This window comes from Plectropomus leopardus, chromosome 19 (genome assembly GCF_008729295.1).
Source record: "Plectropomus leopardus isolate mb chromosome 19, YSFRI_Pleo_2.0, whole genome shotgun sequence".
Classification (NCBI taxonomy): Eukaryota; Metazoa; Chordata; class Actinopteri; order Perciformes; family Serranidae; genus Plectropomus; species Plectropomus leopardus.
In genome coordinates this window covers 18,648,722-18,670,280 of record NC_056481.1, presented here as the reverse complement: position 1 = coordinate 18,670,280, position 21,559 = coordinate 18,648,722, and the positions used below count along the sequence as shown (strand labels likewise).

Here is a 21,559-nt window from a genome sequence, read left to right as displayed (position 1 = left end):
AGTGTGCAACTCTGGTCTTTCTTAACTGATATTCTCAGTAATGGGGATACTTACAATTATGTCAATAATGGAAATTTACCACAATCAACCTAATGTGGGTGTTTTTTAATCGCAGTCCACTTTAATATCATATATCATCCCATCACTTATTGTTAACATTTGGCAACATGTAAGTTTAAATGAAGCTAGAAATCAAATTTTAGTTTGGGTCAACACAGCAGCAGTAATGTAAAGAAATAACTCTACGTCAAAACAGCCCATTATTGGTTCTCTATGGGTACTGGGTAAATTAAACCCAAAACTTGGTAAAATATTTATGTGTTTTTTTTCTTGAATTAAATTGACAGTTTACACTCTGCTCCTTCCTCACTGCATCCAATCGCAGCTCGGCTGGCTGCAGCCTCCACCAGCTGTCTCCTGCACACAGGGGGTCGTCTTGCATGCTGCACCCGGGATGTGCCCCTGTACCCTGGGTAGCGCTGGTGAGGTGAGGGGAGGGGGTTTGGGTCTGTCTGAGGCTCATCCACTGCTGACTCATCTCACACACATACACCAATAATATACACACACACACACACACACACAGGCGAGCGTCTCCTCTCTCTATTGCTTTCACTCTCTCGCACTCTTGAGAGGCAGCGGAGGCGGGAGGCTGAGGAGTCGGGGATGGCGGCCAGTGGGTGCCGTCAGGCAGTGGTAATCTGACTGGATTACCAACCAGGTGGAAACATTCAGCCTCTCGACTCCCTCTACTCCTCCTCCTCCCTCTCTTCCTCTGCTACATCCATCTATCATTTACATACTCAAATTCTCTTTTCACCCCAATCTTTCTTTCTTTTATAGGGCCTTTAACATTATCAGTAATCTGCACACACACACACACACACACACACACACACAGATATATGCACTGCAGACCTCTGTGTCTCTAATCGTACACACACAGAAACTTCCAAACCCACACACACACACATCATCATCTTTTCTCTCTACATCATGCAAGTTGTTGTGTGTGAAGGTGTGTGCAGGTAGGAGGGTGAAGGGGCGTGTCTTATCTGTGCTGCCATGATGATCAAAGCCAAAGCCAAGAAACTTCCAAGAGATGAGAGACATTACTGACAGCATCATGATGAATGGACAGGGCGGCTGCATGTAACACACACACACGCATACAGCTGCACACACATTTGCAGCAAAGAGTTGCAGGATTTAGCTGCAGGATCTTCACTAACAAGACTGAACGGGAAGAATGAAGAGGAAGGAGAGAGAGAAAAGGAGAAGAAAAAGGTCAAAGAGGAAAGATTGAGAGAGAAATGAAAGAGAGAAGCAGCACAGAGGTTATCTAGTCGAACCAAAACATTCTGATTATGGTTTATTACTTTTTCAAAGCACAAAACACAAGCAGCTTAAGATAGAACCCCTTTACTGACTCTGTGTGTGTGTGTGTGTGTGTGTGTGTGTACAGCTGTACGCACACATGTAACATGAATGGAGGTTCTTTCTGTCTGTATTACTAGGTCACACACACGCACACTCTCTCACACACATACACAGTCATGTAAACAAAAACCGTCTGCTGTCTGGGAAGTAACACACCTGTTCAATGACAAGCTTTGCCACGCCCTCCATAATACTGCACACCTGTGCTACTGCAGGCTAAACCTAACCTTAATCACACACACACACACACACACACACACACACACACACTCGCACAACTACTGCCCAGGGGCTAACATCACAGAAAAAAAAGGGAAGAAAGAGAGGGAGGCTGGAATAAAAGCAAAGCAGCGAAACAGGGAGGGGAAAGAGAGACAAAGGCTTTCCCACTGCTCCTATCAGTAATCTAAACGCCTGTGTAATATCATTGTGGGGTTTTATCAAATGGGGGCTGAATCTTATGGCGTTGGTATGCAGCTGTCATTCCATCACCTTGTCAAGCGCAACCATATTCAAGCGGACATCATGCTGATCTAAATAAGAGGCTTCAGCAAATTGATGGATTGCAGGTTTTCCGGGATATGAAGAAACAGGGGGGGAATGAGAGGTTTCCTTTTTTTAACTTTGAAATACTGTAAGTGATACACCCGGTTTGGTCTTATGAGAGGGTGAAAAAAAAATGTGTGTGTGTGTGTGTCTCGTTCCAAAGATCTGAAACAAACCCCCCGTCGTAACCCCCCTCCTGCCCTGATATGGCCAACCCCACATCATATCTACCCCCTGTGCCGAGGCCTAGGGCCAGGCATACAGCTTTCTGAATCTCTAAGGGGGGCAAGCACAAAGGTAACCCCCATCCTAACCTCCCAGCAAACACACACACATACACACACACACACACACACACACACACACCAACCCCCATCCCAAAACAACAATCCTCTATGCCCATCATGTCAGTCAAAACCCCATCAGGGACATGCATGGAGAGTCTGGGTATCTGGAATCTCAATACAGTGTCATGCACCTTGAGACCCAGTGAGAGGCCCTCTTGAATATATTTCAATAGCATTATCACCCCGCATTACTACGCCCACCCCCCTTTCAACATTACAGAATCATCTTTAAATTATATGTCAGCGGGTGGAAATATCAGTCAAAGTGGAGTATAATCTGTTTAAATCATTATGCAAGCTGGACATGTGTTTGTTGAAACAATCCCAACCACCAGTTATGGGTTTAAAAAAGGCTCTGCCATATTTTCGGTAGAATCATTTCAGGCACATTTAAAGGAGACATGCATTTAAATGTCTCATGAAATGTATTAAATATTCTATTAGTGTAAAATAAATTATAATGTATGATGTATTGTGTAGTGTATTTAGATATAATGTGGAACTCCAAAAATGTAAATTATTTAATATCTGTCATCCCATCTATATACATGTGTTGCAAAATAATACACTCTATAATACATTTTGTACATGTTACATTTACAAAAACAAAATTATAAGATGTAAAGATGATTAATTATTTAACACTTTATAATATATTTTAAAAATTACAAAAAAAATGCAAAGAAATCTTGTACATTATATGTTGTAATTTATTTATTTTTTTTATTTTTAGAAAATAGATCTTTACTAAATAATAGTAAAAATGAGAAATGTTCTTAAGTTTATAGTCATTTCTGATTTTATTTTTAAACAGCATGTGAATTAGCTTAGACCAGAACCGGGACCTCAAACACACCACATGTCAAACTACGTCACTTTATATTTCTGTTGTATTTCTGCACACAGTGCGACGAGCTCATGTTTATGACCGAAAATGTGAAAAATGTTGTATTTTGTTCAGAAATTTTAGGAGTTTGAATTCCGCTCTGGACGTCTGCAGTCGTCTTTTTTTGCTGTTGTGTAAAACTAATGAATATGCAAATGAGCAGAGACAGAGGATGTGTGGATCCTACACAAGACAGACGATATCATTCATAGGCCCGAGTCTCAACGTCTATTTAAAGAAGCCGCTGCATTTGCAAATGATAATTAATGAGATTTCTCATCGGGCACGTTTACATTCATCGGTTTAGTCCAGTTTATAGACACTGTATGATTTCGAGCAGAGGCTTCCTTTCTTTCTCTCCCTACACACACGCGCGCGCGCGCGCGCACACACACACACACACACACACACACACACACACACACACCACCCCCTCCCCCTATTGAGACAGGATACCAAAGCTACTTGTTAAATCTAATGCATGCACTGTCAACCCATTCGCACCCCGTCACGTCCCCGCTCAATATAGAAACCGGATTTTCTGGTATTACCCGCACCTCTATTAGCCAGAGCTCCCCTCGCCCTCCCCCGCCCCCAGTTTGTGACCAGTACAAACCAGCATGTGCCCCCCGAACCCACCAGCACCAAAACCACCACGCTCCTGCAGCCACACGTGCAGGAGGAGACATTGCGCACAAAACTGCAGCCAGCTAATAGCTTTAATTTATTGTTTAATGGGAAATATAAGCAGTGGAATTACCCAATTCTAATTAATTACATCAAATGGCAATGATTAGTACTTTACTAATTGATGAAACCATATAAATCTATGACAAGATTATGCTGCTGGAAACGCCTAATAATCCCTGTGTGATAAAGACGAATAATCCTGGAATATTTCTAAAATCAGGAGAGGTTTAAAGTCAAAAACAAAAGAGGGAGGTATGCCGAAAATTCAATTTAATTTGACAACTTTCTTAAAGTGGGGAAATGTCCCACAGTTTTCAATATATTTTTTTTTACGTGAGCTGGAGCAGTAAACTGATCAATTATATTTATTTGTACACTGTTAAATGTTTGCCTTAAATTTAAATTACTGTCTATTAGTTGCATTACTTTCACAGTAAGCTACTCTATCATTTTAAATGACAATAATTTAGTACTGTGGAATACTAAGGTATTACTACTGTATTTTACAATAAATTACTGTAAATCTTACACATTTATATATGTAGAAACTAAGATGCTGATTTTTTTCCAGGATCTAACTTTAATATTTCACAGTAAAGTACTGTAAAAGTGATACAGAGACGCAAAGATGCTGAGATTATTTCCATGGTTTTAAAGGGCATAACTATACTATTTTACAACAAATCACTGTAAAAAAAATATACACTTATAAAAATACACTGTAAAAGTATTGGACACAGTACACCGTTAATTACTGGCTATTAGTTGCATTACTTTCACAGTAAGTTACTATATAGCTCATATATTGAGAAATGTTACAGTTACATCCTGTAAAACCCTGGAAATAATTAACAGTGTACAAATAACATAAGGAAAACAGCTATGCCATAAACAGCTCATTAAATAGGGTAAAACATAAAACTCTTGAAGATGCCTGCGCATTTTTGCTAATTTCCACATGCCCACAAAGTCTGAGCAATTCCCTTCAACAGTAAATTCGTCCCAAAGAGCTTCTCAAGTTTTAACATGGAGAACATATGCTTCAGACAAAAGAGACTAAATGCATTTTTCAAACACGCACTTGTCTTTTATACACATGAGAAGAGCTGCATTCAAAACTGACCTGAGTGCGGACCCATGGAGAGGTGGGATGAGTAGTATTTCCCGGGCTGGAAGTGAGCGGGGTGCTGCACGGAGCCGTGGCCGCCTGGCGCCATCCGAGACGCGGCGCTGTGAACCAGCGCGCTCCGCTCCGTCAGGAGGTGGTGCGGAGGAGCGAAATCTCGGCTTTCCATCCCGGTGAGAAGCGATAAATCCCAAATCCGAAGTAAAAAAAAAAAGATCCGGAGGCACCGTAGGTCTCAGGCACCCAGATGCAAATAATCCCTTTTTATGAACTTCGGGCTCCCCTCGCATTGAGCGGAGTTTGGGCTTTGCAGGGAAGAAACTGAGTCCCCGTCATGTCCTACAAAAGAGAGAGCAGGAGACACGTCAAAGCGCTGACAATAATGAGCCAAGCAGGGGATGCAGTGCTGAAGAAAAGGCTGAGCTGAGAGACAGTCGCTGTTCATGTTTAGACAAACAACCAGCATTTACAAAAGCAATTCAATTTTCACAAAAAAAAAAAACCTTTTAAAAGACCACATTTACATATTATTCTCCTTGGTTTGGTGCTGTCCTCCACGTTTCGTGTATTTATGCCACAACCAGGAAGGTGAATAAAGTCTGTTCTGCAGATAAAAAGGTGGTGGAACTATGTGGATTTACCCTGCAACCTCATCGTTGGCCCCAACAGGGGAGTCCTTGCTCCCCCCCTTTCCTCCTCCTCATCCTGTGACCAAACACGATGCAAATAACGCACACGGGAGCTTTCTTTATCAGCGAAAAGAATGGAAAGGAAAGAGGGAGGTTTGGCTCAGGTACAAACAAATGGTGCATATAGTACAAGAGTTCACAGCGGTAAGAAGCCTCTCTCGATGTTGTAAAGTATTTAGACTGAACAAGGACTGGTCATAAACAAGGTGGAGCTCGGGGGCTCTTGCACTAAAATATGAATTTGCACAATACTTCTGGGCGAGGGTGCGCAATCCCTAAATTATGGCGACTAATATTGACACCATGGTGCCAAAAACTGAAAGAAACGCATACGTTTATGCTTTGATTAATGGTTTTTGTTTATGTAAATAGAGTTTTCTTGCCTCATTCAGTTGTCATAAAATCTTATCCATTGTGACTCGCACATTGCATATGCACTTAACACGTGGTTGTGTCACCTTAAGACAGGATATTCTATATTTATTTATTTTATTTAAAAAGGAAATCCATTTCTGCCTGAGATCAGTAGTGTTTGATGCTGCTTTCCGGAATTAAATCTTACTTTAATGTTTTTTTTGTGTGAATTAACCAAACTTGTTTCACATTTTATGTTTGCCTTTTTTATAGCTGGTGCCCAATTCATATTTGCGGAATTGCTTATTAATATGAAATAGTGATGAAACAGCTATTTCTGTCAACTCCTTCGGGGTCAGCAGCAGTGGCCCCTCGCCTCCTGGCAATGGCAAACGCCATGCATCTCTGCCACATACATATACAGTGCGTATAGGCTACACTGTAATCACAAACACAAATCAAATCACCTTTATGCTCCAGTGCGAAAGAGCGGGGCAATAAACAGTGAAATAGACTAGGAAATCATCGACTTTATATGTATGCCTTATAGCCTAGGTCATTTACTTAAATAGGGCTCCGTGTGACGCTCAGATAGGGAGAGCTGGGCGCCTGCGTTCACCAAACACACCTCAGCAGTCCATCTATTAGGCCTCTCAATGCATGGCACGTCCATCTAGCGCTCTGTAGATGCTGATAGCACCTCCCAGGAATCAACGATAAAGGAACAAAGAAAATATCAAATGCTCTGGTGGACCTTATGAAGTGCACAGGGATATAAGCTCGGATATTCTCCTTTACGCACACTCTCTTTCTCTCTTTCTCTCTCTCTCTCCCTCTCTCTCTCTCTCTCTCTCTCACACACACACACACACACACACACACACACACACACACACACACAGACACACACACTCAAGGACTCCCAACTTTCAGGAATTGTGTTAGTAGAAAAATCTACAAAGTTCTCTGACAGTGTGGATGCGTGCGTCCAAACACAACATAACAAATGTATGCAAATTTCTAAATGCCTCCCATAAGAATATAAAACTAAACTGTGAGTGCATTAAATAATTTAATTTTCTTTTTGTTTGTGGGCACAATGTTATCGTTTTTGACCACATCTAGTGGACAGCAAGAGGAAAAAATGAGGTTGAAAAAGGGAGAGAAACGCAGGCTACTGCAAGCGCACAGGGGAAAGGCAAAATGGACTCTCTCCTGTCCCCTAGGCTGTGAGAAACAATGGCCCTTCTCTACGGGACATCAATCATAAACCACTCTCGTCTGACATTTGTCTATACATTTTTAAATTTTCAGGCCGTAAACACACGTCCTCGGTGTTTACATTCCACGTCAACAGAGAGCCACTCAGGCTACATTTAACAACCTGAATCTAAATCCCGTGTTATCGCTCGCCACGCAAACAAAACGACGTGAGCAGATCGCGCGTAACAGTTTGGGGGGGAGAAAAAAATGATCATTTGGATCTTCTGTACTGTGTGTGTGTGTGTGTGTGTGTGTGTGTGTGTGTGTGTGTGTGTACGTGGAAGGCGTTCAGACTTCCACTTCCCCCAGACTCCCCCAAAGCGCATACACACCGCCCCAAACACACACACACACACACACACACACACACACACACACACGTACACACGCGCATTTCCCAAACAGGCACACGCACACACCTCCAGCAACATTGCCCTGCAAAGGGTCAAACTATCGTCAGACGAAAATCCCCTTTAAAAAAGTATAAAATACTGGCCAAAACGACTTTACATTGACCCAAAAGCCAGCAAATCCACGAAGAATTGCGTCTTTCAGATGTCATGCAATCCACGTTTCAATCCAAAAACATGCGCTTTTTTGTGCTATTTGTAAAGAAATCTATTAAATCATAAACGCGTGGACCTTTGGACAAAAGATAAAAAGAAATGTTAAGACATTCAGTTTTAACGTGGCTCGGCTGCAGAGGCCAACTCGCTGCCTTCACCAATTTTGCAATAAAGTAAAGTCACAAAGCATAACCGAGACACTAAATCCGGATATTCAGAGGCCGGCTAAACAGGAGAGACAAGCCCGGCCGAGCCGAAGACAGCCCGGCGTCTGCACAGCCTTCATTGCCGAGGAGGAGGAGGGGGGGGGGGGGGGGGGGGGGTGCAGGGAGCACTGCAGTTTGTAATAAACTGTCTCCATCCCTCTCAAACACACACACACACACACACACACACAAACACACACACACAATAGAAAACTAACAAAGAATAATCTACAATTTAGAATCTAACAAACTACAGGCGTGAGGAGGCGCGCTGCTTTTGAATAGTCGTCTGAATGAACCACAAGTAATTTGGCTGTGAAGAGAGGTCAGATCAAAAAAAGTGATACACATTATCGCCCACAGCTCCACACTGGACAGGAGAGAACACAGTGGGGATGAGCTCCATAAAAAAATAAATCCTTTAAAATACAGTAAAATCTGGAGATATGTTGCTTTCGTGCAAATATTATAATTAATGAATTAAATATGCTTTTAGATTCTGTACAGTCATGGGCCTATCTGCTTGTATTTTAGTATTTACTTCTCTAAAGGTATGGCAATTCATAATAGCGGACTATTTTTTGAAAAAAAAATAGATCTCCATTTAAATAAAACGGCACATTTGGATGAGTCTGTCTTGCATGTATAGCACTTGAACGAAAATTTACATTCACTAAAGATTTATAAAACACGGTTATAAAAATAATTTGCCACTTACTGGTAAGTTATATCCATAGCGCGGTGAGTCGCTTAAAATGAAAGAAAAAGTACAAAAATATTCAAAGAGAAAATCCCCGAGTCGCAGAGATGAAACATGTGGGATTGATTACATCCTATGCTGCTGCAGACTGTGCTGTGCAGTCAGTTGAGGTATGGGAGAGACGCATCGTAGAAGTTCAGGCTTGTAGTGAATCGAGGCTCGTTCATGCAGCCGGAGACTCAGACACGCCGGGAGGAGGAGGAGGAGGAGGAGGAGAAGGAGGATAGAGGGGTGTGTGTGTGCGGGGAGGGGTGAACGCGCAGGCCTATTGGTTTGAGAACGACAATGTGAAAGCGTGCCCGTGAGGCGCCCCTCCACCCGCGCCCCCGCCCCACCCTACCCTTTCCTACACACACCCCCACCTCCCCCCCCCCCCCCTTCGACGGTAAACACACGTTGCTATTGGCTGCCGCTCCGAGCCAATGAGGAGGCCGCCGGAGCCGCGGAGCGAAACGGCGGGCGTTTGATTTGCAGCCCTCGGCGCACTGCGTGCACAAGCAAATGCGAGGAGACAGGCGGCACAGCTCGGCGCGCGGAGAGGAGAGGAGCTGGAGCCGTGCAGCGCTGCCTGCACTTTCTGATCACTGGTGGAGAGCAAACAGCATCTAGCCTATTCTGTGTGATCCCACTGCAGTTCAGTTCAAATGCTGCATGTGCTCTATCGTTATTTTGCTGTGTGACAGCGATGATGTGATAGTTTTATTGATGCTCCTTTAGGGAAATCCACTTTTTTTTCCCCCCACTCGCCCCACTGCATGTGTTTTGCTAAATAAATCCTTATTTGCGGAATCTGTGTCTGATTTATTGAACATGTACACTGCAAAATTTGACAAGACGATTTTACTTAAAATAATCTTGGGAAACGATTGCCTTGAAAAAAAAAGTAAATATTTATTCATGATTACTCATATCTAAGTATTGAGTTTACTTATGAATTAACCGTTTTTGCTTAATTTTGTGAAGTTGTTGCAATTTAAAAATGACAAGTGAAATTTACTAGTTCTTTGTCAGTTTTAGCAACTTCCCTAAACCGAGATAGTCTGGCTTAACCTGATCACAACAAAGATAATTTTGTCATTGATGAAGTTTGGAGATCTGTGAGTTCTGCTTTGTTAACATATTTAGGAAAATACAAACATGATTCACTGGTTTGCAAACAGCATAATACAGATTTATAGTAGAGTGAACTTGGTTTAATGAAGTTGCCAAAACTTAAAAAGACTGATTTAATTAAATGTGTTATTTTAAAGTTGCAACAACCTTGCAAAAAAGTACATATAACTAAATTTGAAGTAAACATAACAGTAAGATATAATGTTTAAAAAAAATAATACTAATACTTAGGCTATATTTACTTATATTTTTCAAGGCAATTGGTTTCCTGGATTTTTTTAAAAGTAAAATTAACTTGTCAGATTTTACAGTGTATGTTTTCATTTTGTCATTTCATGTCATTTTGCACACAGCCACATTAAGGTAATATAAGTTTAGGACCTTATGTGCAAAGGTAAGTGTAAGTTTGATATAGAAAATGTGTCCAATGGGAGTGAATCTAAAGGATTTAAATTGTATGCTTCGTCTGTAAAGCCTCCACTCTGAACAACTTTGATCAGCTCAGTTAATCCATTGATAGAATGAATTCAGGTAATTTGCGACACTTTTTGGTAGATAACCAAGAAATCTACATAAAATGGCAAGTAATGCTTTTCTAACTTGTTATGGTTCTCTGCTATATTTCTTTGAAGAAATTTATGATGATAAATAAAATAATTTTGAAACTTTGGACCTTTAAACACATCAAGAACCCCAGCCTCAGTCTGCTAACATGTACAGGTACAATGGGACAGCAGGTATGGTAATATGGAACAGTCATGTTTGTGTTTTAATGTAACCTGTGGCTGTTCCTGAAAAAAGAGTTGCCAACTTCCTGCTTTCACTGTTCTTTTAATGCCTGTGTCCCTGGTGCCATATTGAGTATTTTGTCCCATTTTACCTGAATGCATAGTAATCACTCAAAACCCTTTCCCATAAAAAGTAAATAGAGATGTGAAAACATTTTGATAGAAGTCAAACAAATAATATAATGCAATGTCCTACAATCATATCTGATGTTAGCTGCAGGACTTTTAGACCAAGATGAGATAATCAACATGCCACATGGCTTAATTGCAAGTTCTGTGACAAGTGGATTTTTTTTTTTTTTTTTGGCTTTTTGCTCTGCCCCTACTATCTCAGATCAATAAAAGTTGTTGTTTCTTGTAAGTGTTTCATGTAAACGACATTTGCAATAACAATGCAGTAACATATTTGGTTTCTGGCTGCTAATATATAAAGAGCACAAGATTTAAAATCGTATTTGTCCCATTTTACCTGATGCCACACATTACCTGATGTCACACATTACCTGACTTCACCCTGTAAGATATATAAAAAAAGGATTCTGTCCTTTTAAAAAAGGTAGAAAATGCACTTGAACGCAAAAAGGCTTTTGTTGGGAAAGGGTTAATAATGTTGCTTTATTTTCATCTATTTTATAGCTGTATGTCTGTTTACCTGTCTCTGTCACACACGCGCGTACACACGGGCAAATTGAATCACTGCATAATTTGAAAGCATTACTGTCCCCGGGGTTAGCCTTGCGCACGGTTCACTAATTTAGCCAATTAAAAGTGGAAGGATATGGGCTTGTGTGTTTCCATGTCGAAATATATGAGCTGCTATAGGCTAATATTCTCGTCCAGGTTTGTTTTATACGTGGAGACAAAGGGTTAAAACTCAGGGCTTCAGCCCTGCGAGGCTCCTGATTGGCTGGCACGGTGCCAGAACTCTGTCAATCACCGAGTGTAAACAAGGCTCTGATTGGCTGCTGGCCAGTCCGCACTGGGCTGCCTGAAAAAAGCAATTACTGCCCCTGCGGTTTCAAGGCGGCCCCGCGCTGAACGATGAAAGGAGATAAGGAGGGGCGGTTTCAAGGCCCCCCACGGCGAACCCCGTTGGCCCCAGAGCAAAAGGAGAGTCAAGAGTGACTAATCAAAGGGAATACGGTAAAAGGGGGGAAATTACACGTTGTATTAAATGTAGAGGCTAGATTCGCGGAATGGTGCAATAACAACTTTGTGTTTAGAAAATGGAGGGGAGAACGGCAACAAGAACCGGAAAACAGCTATAGCGCTGCTTCGAGGGAGCTCCTTTTTTCCACAAACACGGAGAGAGAAAAGTTTTTGTCGACAAAGGAGAAGGTGGAAAGAGAGCGATGGGTCTGTTAAGAAAATGAATTACAAGATTTTCTCATCTATATGTTAAAACAATGACTACATTGGATTATCAAGGCTTGGCTCTTATTGTGCAACTGAGCATAAAATGTTGACTTAAACTTTTTTTATTACCAACTGTTCAATAATTAAGTGGACATTTCCGCTTTAACGCAGCAGCTTAAACCGTAGGTCAGTTATAATAATAAATTACGTCATTAATTGTTTCTGAAAAAAGAGAACAGAAAAAGAAGTCATTGATGAACTGGTAGTGAAAAAATAGGCCTAGGCTATAAATTTACAAAAATAGGCTAAAGAAAATATTTATTGTGAAATATAGATGAGTGTAAATGTCTTTCCCAGTTGAGAAAACGTTCGCTTAGTGTGTCACATTAATATCACATAAAACAAATTATAATAGGAATAAAACAAAACTTGATTTAACCAATGTGAAAGTGACACAACTAGGCTATATATATATATATATATATATATATATATATATATATATACACACACATAGTGTGTGTGTGTGTGTGTTTGCAGCAACAAGGGTTTTTATCATAGTCTTACAATGAACTGAACGCAGCAAGAATTCATCCATGTACGGCTGCATGAAAGCAAATCATTATCCTTTCAACTGAACTTGTCCAGAGTTGACAACAGTGAACACGCACCTCATAAACTACATGAATATTGTTCAAACTGATGATGTCCTTAACATCACATACTCTCTTGCGTTGGGTCCAGCCCCCTCCAACAAAACACACTGGACAAAGGAGACCCAAGCCAGTATGCAGCCGATAGATAGCTTATAAATTGTATGCATGGAAGAAAACGAGGCTTTCATCTATATAGTGGGCTTAATTGATACATATATAATTCAAATCAAATAACGCCAAAGCGAGCAGATTTATCACGTCCGTAATTAGATAATCGTTACCCTCTTTTCCTATTTACATAGCAGCCTGCATTCCAAAGCCCTGCGCTCTGCAATGGGCTTCAGCCACCACGTGTCCACACACACGCGCACACAGACACTCACACACACACACACACACACACACACACACACACACACACACACACACACACACACACAACACACACACACACACACACAACGTAGATCCAAATGACACAGTATACAAAAGTCTGATCTAGCTATGTTCTTCCACAGTGGTTCCAAGTCGATATTTTAGTCACCCAAATATGCTCTGCAATCAGCGAGACAAGCATGAATTGTCATTTATGCATTAGCGTCCACTGAGATGAGAAAAAAACAAACTTTTGTGGAGTTGCAAAACTCGAGCTGGTGCTCCAGGTCCATCAAAAATGTAGGCTTTAAATTGTTTTTGCAGCCTCAATAATAAGAAAAAATATATTTTATTCTTGAATATTCTGTGTCACACATTGGATTCAGTCAGTGTGGATCCCAATAGGGCTATTACTTTATCCAACAAGTTTGCAGTGATAGTACAAATTCACAGTTCACTGTAATATTGTCAAATTAGTGCAACAAATTAATTTGTAGCCTTCTCTCAGGATTTTTGAATCGCTCATTGCAGCAAGTTAGTAAAATTAGTCAGTTTTCTCCAGTCTATTAGGACAACTTAGCAAAAAATAAAATTCCAGAATAAATGTCGATATAGTCTATACATTATTAGGGCCTATATTTTATTTTGTAATGACTTAGTTTCTAGTTTCTATGTTCTCTCCTCCAACAGTGTTGTCCTCGGCACTAATGACACAGGGACAATAAAGAATCCTGTTCCGCAGCTCACAAAAGGGGTCCGGCACTTAAAACAGAAATCTGCATTTAATTATTTAGTGACAAGGAAAAGCCTTTTATAGCTTGATTTTTATTGGTTCTTTTTCACTTAAAAGGTGGGGGTTGGGTGTGTGTGTGTGTGTGTTGATGAGTGTGTTCGTGTGTGCACGGAGAGAGAGCGAAAGAGAGAAAGCATAAACACACACACACACACAGAGAGAGAGAGAGAGAGAGAGAGAGAGAGAGAGAGATGAGAGAGAGAGAGAGCCTCCACTGGTCCTTGTGCCAGCGCGAGCTACCCTATACGGGGGGGTGGGGGGCGCGCGCGGATAATTAATGCGGATTGACTGATTGCTCTTGAAACAGACCGGTCCTGCGCGCGGATTGTCCTCGAGCAATGAAGCGTTCCTGACTGACACTTTTCCACCTTCCCTTCTTCGCTTCCTTCTTCCCTTTTTCTCTCTCTCCCCCTTTCTTCCCTCGCACCGACCGGTGTGTGCACGACTCTTCCTCAATGGCAAGGAGTCACACATCCCGGTCCCAGTTTTTCCCTGTTCTGGACATGTGGCGTCTTTACGCCTTTACTTTTACGTGTAAATTGATTTATTATGTAAGCATGCAAACATTACCTATAGTCAAATTTTGATGCTTTTGTGTTATAATTTTGACATTTTTTTGTGCAACCTGGCATGCAGTCTCGTGTTCTTTTTGAGAAACTGCAACTTCATCGCGCGGGGAGTTATGTCTCCGTGAAGCTATTTTCCACACATCGAAAAGTAGTTGAGGTGCCTTTAAAGTGGGTGCCATATTCTTCACTGCATCCGTAACATTGATTGAATAAACTTTTGAACGTCTAAATAGGAACGCATAAAAAACGCATAATTCACAGTCAAGGGGAAATACATTGGAGAGGCTGGTTTTAAATGAGGTCCAAATGGAGAGCTGTCTCCACGGGAGGCCCTCCATACGGGGCAGCCATCCTATTCTCTCCAGATATTCCTGATAGCCCTTTAATGATGCGAATTTCCAAACAGGGCCGTTCACCAAGGGAGACGCCCCGGCTGTCTAAAGGTGGTGCAACCTCATGAGACAATAGAGTCATATTAGAGTATAGAAGCATGCGTAATGTAGCGCTGCCAAGCTTTTGGGTTTATGAAAAACAAGGCTGTTCTGTGCGCTCTGGGCGTGTAACAGCGCTGATGTCGTTCAGGAAGCCTTTCTTCTCCTTTTGCTGGCCAACACGCTGTAAATATCAACCTCAGCAAACAACACTGGCACCGTAGTAGAAGAAGACGTGATGGAGTCAGAAGTTGACTGGACACAAAAACAACATGACCTTTTCTTCTCTGTGTGCGCACAGGACGGATGCTGCTATTTCTGATCATCTTGACAGATAGGCTGGAGAGGAGCCTCGCAACGGTTCATATGTGAAATGGCCGGCATGAAAAATGAAATGTGCCTCTGAAAAGAGACCTCAAATCTTGGGTGACTTAAGGTGCGTGCCATCAGATGAAGAGGATGATGGCGCAGTTAGAAGAACATGATGATGGCGGTGTTGATGGTGACGGAGGGAATGGCTTGGGCACCAAATTAGTGCCTGCCACACAGCCATATATCCGGCTGTAACCACCACCAGGCCTGTGTGGATGAGATGAAAGCACCAGCATCTATTTATGGGCCATCAAAAACACGCAGGTGGAGGCTTTAATTATCATTTGAACATGAGCAGCCATAGCGTGCCGTCCTGCGTGTGTTTGCGCTGTAAGCTTATGCAGTAGTTTGTATTCAGACAGGGAGGAGAATTGAATCTTCACAGCCGGGGAAGTGAACTGAGCACGTCGTGAAATGTTGATATTATACACGCAAATAATGGGATTAAATATATCGTACATCTGGCACGTGACCGACCTAATGTCATTTTATTCTTCCAGTATTTCTATAACGCTTTCTTTTCTGTCACTGTGTACACACGCACACTTAAAATTAAACACATAAAATTAAGGACGTTTTTGTTTTTGGAAAAGCAAAAGAAAAATGTTCAAAGTTTACCGGCCATGGGGTCAACAGGTCAGCTGACCTTCTGCAATTCAGCCTTCAAAATTTCAATCAATTGATTATTTCAACCAGGAAAAAGACTCACTTTGCAACAATGGTTTTTGCATGACTCAAAACTTCAACAGTGAGCCATAATGTGCTTTGGTGACGCACCAGCAATTGACTCCAATGAAAAAACTTTCAACAGTGAGAAAAACATTTTCAGTAATCAGTCATCGTCTCCTCCTGCAGACTGTTGCTGTTTAACCATGTTGGTCATATTTTGTTGTTGGTAGAGGATTACACCTAATCAGATCACATCTGGATCATCTCTGGAAAGAAAACTCATCCAACAACGATTTAATTTTGAGTTCTTGGTTAAGGCTGCATGTCGAAAGCAACAGCGTGTTACTGGATGATCACAGGAGCCAGAAACATTTGGGACTGAACGACCTGCTGTGTCAAACTTTCAAAGAAATTATAAATAAACTTTCACACAGCAACCTATCCACTGCATGATCCAGAATGCTACTATTTAATTGCTTGTGAACATTGTAATATTACTGCGAATTATATATTCAACAATATTTTTACTTATATGTTTTTAAGCTGATTTTCGGACATTTACTTTATAAGTGTTATCCCTAAAATATAAAAATAAAATAAAATAAAAAAGATACAGATAAACACAAACTTAATAATTGTTAGTTTGAGAGATGAGACGAAAGCAGGTGTTAAATGTAGAAATGTCCCTTCACTGGACATTGCAGCTTAACAGTAAAACCGTGAGTAAAAAAACAGTATGGACATTGTATTTGAATTGATTGTAATGAGTTAAACAAATTGTCAGCAAAAAAATATAATAAAATAAATCGAGACCTCTTGTATTTATTGGCACTTTGTCAAACTAAGTCAAAAATCATAAATGTGACCTAAAAAGACGTATGTCATCTCGCATGACTGGCTTTATGGCCAACGGTGTTGCCAGAAGCTATTGGTGGTGGTGTGTGTGTGTGTGTGTGAGTGTGTGTGTGTGTGTGAGAGAGAGAGAGAGAGAGAGAGAGAGAGCGACAGAGACAGAGATAGACAGACTCAGTATCCATATACAGTGTTACCCTGTAACTTAATACAACACAAGTTAGCCCGACAAACTATAACACCCAACTGTGGAGCTGATCAACTACGCTTTACATGGCTGAATCACCTTGTTTGTGTATGCGTACGTGCGTGCGTGCGTGCCTGCGTGCGCCATTGTATTGGCACATGCACCCCGAGAGGCCCCAACTGATAAACCTCCTTATAACTTCAACTTAAAACTCAAGAAAAGGTCGTGATTTTAAAATAAAATTTAAGAAATCATCCATCCATTCGCGTTTTCTATATTGCTAATTAACATTACAAGACAAAACACTAAAAGTTTGTGAAGTGATGACACATTGTTTGAGGCGTAAAAAATGATTGCGCAAACTTTTTTTCGTGGAAGTTGTAAATTTAAAAAAGTAGCCCAGTCCGCATGATCAGCACCACCTAAATACGCAAATAAGCACCTTTTTTCTCTTGGACACATATGAAACCCTGGAACTACGACTAAAAATACGGCTGCCATCATAAAAACCTTACAGTTTAGCGCTGTCCCCAAATTAAGCCGTTAGAAACTACAAGAGTGTGAAAACTCCTTTAAAAAACAGAAAATAATTCTGGTTTTAAAAAGTCCTCCCACTGCAAATGATTAAACATAGTACAAAACCCAACACCTACCTATAAAACGACCGTCTCCATAGATCACATAATTGTATTTATGGTTATAAATTCAAAAATAAACGAACAAAAATAGTCTTTCCTCCTTCAAAAAACTTGACAACCCGAAGAGAGAAAAAAAATCCTGCTCATACGCGCGTTATCCAAACCAACGCGCATTCAAATGTATGGACTTAAATAGCGCTCTGCTTCCTCTCCACGTTAGCTCTCTGCTGAATTTGTCCGCCGAGGGGTTTTCCCGACTACAAGCTCCGGATCCTGTAGATGTGAGTCTCCGTGAGGCTGTGTAATAGCAAATTTATGTCTGCATGACGCGTCCTCTCTCTCCCACAATGGAGCCGGAGCACTGACATTAAACAGAAAATTGATGGAGAGACTCTCTCTTTCTTCCCCTCTCTCTCTCCCTCTCTTTCCCATGCACTCTGTCTCGTCTTGTTCAGTAGAGCAGAATGCAGCTTTCTTGCATTTTCAGTTTTTTAATCAGGGGAGGGGGCAAAGGGACATCATCAATGAGTTCCACACCAGGAATACACCCACCTCCACCCAAAGAAACAAAGATATCCTACAAGAAGGCTTCACTCACACACCAAGACGCACACACCTTTTTTTCCTGACTTTCGTTTGTGATAGTGCTGAATCTGTGCATGGTGGAGGACGAGGACAGGAGGCCTATCAATCCTTCCACATCTTTCTGACCTTACAAGTTTTATCAAAGTGAACTATTTTGGGTAATCATTACTCTGTCTTTGCACCATGTGTTTAACCTATAACCGCGATGTGGTGGATGGCAAGCGACGCTCGGTGTTTTATTTGCGGAATAGTTCCGAGTCTGGCATGAAAAGGAGCAATCAGCACTTCCCTGAAAATCCAACTGATATTTGTTTATAGCTGTTTGCCAAATGATATCCCTAATTACCGTCTGGAGGTCACAGTTTACCCACCTTTTTTTTTTACTACATCAATGCTCGCTTATATAAAGGTGCTGTCCCGAGTTTCAGAGGCATTTTGTTGGGAGGATGACCGGTCGGCCCGGCGCACGCAAACATACACTGGTCGTGCACACACGGGTTCAATTGTAAGAGCACTATAAACGTTTAGCACAGGCGTTAAAGAGTCCACGGCATTTGTTTGCCCTGCAGCTTTGATCAAGTCCAAACGGTCCAGACAAGTTTGTGCGTAAAAGTGAATTTATCTCCCGGAGCTCAAGGCTGCTTCAGTGTGTCGCTCTGAAACAAAGACATGATTGCAAACAATCGTGGAGTTAAACACACACACACACACACACACACACACACACACACACACACACACACACACACAGTTTCCATTCGGGAGGGCGTTTTACTGAAGATGCGTAAAACAAATGTGCCGCAGGTTGGAGATGAATGCGGAAGAAGCGGAGTGAACGAGCTGCAGCCTGGAAATAATTGCAGAAACGCGGCGTGTTGTTGGAGTCTTCTTCCCTCCCCTACACGAACGGGACCTCAGCCTCGGCTTTCTCCTCTTCTCCCCCTGCAGCCCCCACCGGCTGCCCCCGTGGGTCACCGCTTCAGGAGCACCACGTCACCACGTTAACCCCTGCATCACCGCGGCGTCCAGGAGGAGCAGGGCCGAGGTGGGGGTGTGCAGAGTGAAGGAGAGGGGGAGCCCACTTTGGGTTGTGGGCACCTCCGGGCGGGTCCAGGGGTCTCCGGCAAAATGAGGAACAGATTTATTTCAATTTATTTCAATTTGGGGGAAATTCACCCAACTAGCTTATATTAGAATAACTGCTGTGATTAGTTTGCTTGGGTTGTTGTTTTCTCTCTACATACACAAGCTCCTGACTTACGCTTACTTTAAAAAACCCTTTGTATTGAAAAAGGTTGTGACTATTCTTAGGCTATGTTTACTTTACTTATATGTTTGTAAGGTTTACTAAAAATTTTGCTGCATTTATTCCATTTTTAAAGTTAACTTAAAAATGAAAAGTAAAACTAACTTGCTCTTTATAAGTGACAGCAACTTAACGAAACCAAGTTAGTCTGACTTAACTGAACAGTTATGTTCAATCCGCCACTGTAAATAAATAAATAAATAAAATAAAATGTTGACCCAACTTGACTCAGTTAAGTCATGTTGTTGCTTTGACTTAGTAAAGTTGTGTCAACATAAGGTGTCAAGTTTATTACACTCAAAGAAACGTGTTGATATAACATTTTTTGTTGACTCATCTTAGTATGTCAAATAATTTGAACTACAGAAGATTAATTAGGAGAACTAAAAATGAATTTTGGTAACCCCCAAACCCCCTTTGTTACAGTGGAGTATTTAGGAAACGGATTGCAATTGATAAATACAGTAAGAACAACAAAGAATGATTGTTTGCATCATTATTTTCTTTTTAACCAAACGCCATTCTGAACATCTTACGACGAGACTGGGGTTGGAGACAAACGAAATTATACAATCAAAACAAATCCACCTTTAAGTCTTATAAAAAAATCTTTAGACTTAATCTTTCTCTTTGACTTTACTTAAGATTTCAACAGGACTCCATGTCATGCATTTTAATCACAAATATCAATATAATACATCAAAATACATCAAACTGTTCAATTAAGTCCAACTTCCTTGGTATACTTAAAGTCTTAAGTTGCTATTAGGCCTACTTAAAAAAATAACTTGGAATCAACTTGTTCTTTGTAAGTTACAACTTCACAAAATTAAGTTTGTAAAATATTTGTAAAATAGTAAGTAAACTTAACAATTAGAAATGAAATACTAACTAATAGTTAAATTTACTTACTTTAATTAAGACAATCGGTTTCCTATATTTTTAGGTTCCGCATGTGAGTTTTCGGTTCACAAATAACTTTTTTCACTTGAAAATTTAAGATGAATGTCATTAAAATATTAATGTAGTCAGAAACAATAAAGTGGAGTAGACAATCTTCCTTTGAATCTATATTTTTCTCCTAATTTGTGTGAGAATATATATTTTCCCAGTGTATATAAATGGTTAAATGAGTTTGTCATATCGATCCATGTCAGCAGTTTTCAAATGTCATTTATGATTTATATTCATTCTATGCGTTATTACTGTGACATCCCAAAAAACACCCCAATAAACCCAAATGTTGTGATGGCACAATAACATCACAACAAAAGTAATCTGCAGTCATCGCTGTTGTAAATTTCTGAGCTGCATGAAAACATTTGAGTCGAGTGACATCAGACATTTCCATCTAACAACAAGAAATATGCTTCACCAAAACAAACTCACCAGAGCTCAAGCTAAGTAATTCTATTATGACTTTTCCAAACCAGCACTGCCCTCATCACAGTGTTGAAAAATAGAAACTATTCTCAAGACCAAAAGCAACAACAATACATCCATAAATCCCTCCAGTTTGGTTTTGGCTTTGCCTTTGAAAGGATTTATGGGAAAGGGAAGTAGGAGGGTCACGGCAGACCCCACCCACTCAGGAGCGTGACCTTTATTTGTCTCTGTAATGGCCTACTGTTGCATTGTGGGTTTTGCAGTTAGTCCAAACCCCATTTTACATTTTGGTCAAAGTCATTAAGGATATTTTCATCCTATTATTCTATATTTTTATTCTGATTTATCGTATTCTGTTAACTGTAAAATCTGCTAAGTTGATTTTGCTTAAAAAAAAATCTAGGAAACTGATTGCCTTGAAAAATATAAGTAAATATAACTATTAATGTTAACTTATGTTAACTTTATATCTAATTGTTAAGTTTACTTAAAATTTAGTTATATTTAATTAATTTTGTGAAGTGGTGCAAATTAGAAATGACAAGTTTAATTAAATCAATCTTTTTAAGTTTTAACAACTTCAATAAACAACTTTCACTGTGCCTCTGTT

The 21,559-nt window shown here is 40.6% G+C and overlaps 1 protein-coding gene across 5 annotated transcripts in view; it reads right to left on the bottom strand.

The window, feature by feature from the left end:
• bahcc1b (BAH domain and coiled-coil containing 1b) overlaps positions 1 to 17,901 on the bottom strand; it is a 76,831-nt gene extending 58,930 nt beyond the window's left edge. For 3 of the 5 annotated variants that reach the window (XM_042507338.1, XM_042507341.1, XM_042507342.1), the window contains exons 1-2: positions 8,832 to 9,027; positions 5,033 to 5,374 (exon numbers count right to left, since the gene is read on the bottom strand). In XM_042507338.1, coding sequence (XP_042363272.1) covers positions 5,033 to 5,204 — 172 coding nt within the window. In that variant the 5' untranslated portion in view covers positions 5,205 to 5,374; positions 8,832 to 9,027. Of the gene's footprint in view, positions 1 to 5,032; positions 5,375 to 5,559; positions 5,844 to 8,831; positions 9,028 to 17,687 lie in introns of those variants that run through there. The other 2 variants (XM_042507340.1, XM_042507339.1) reach the window with 2 other exon arrangements.
• Between the last annotated feature and the right edge of the window lie 3,658 nt (positions 17,902 to 21,559).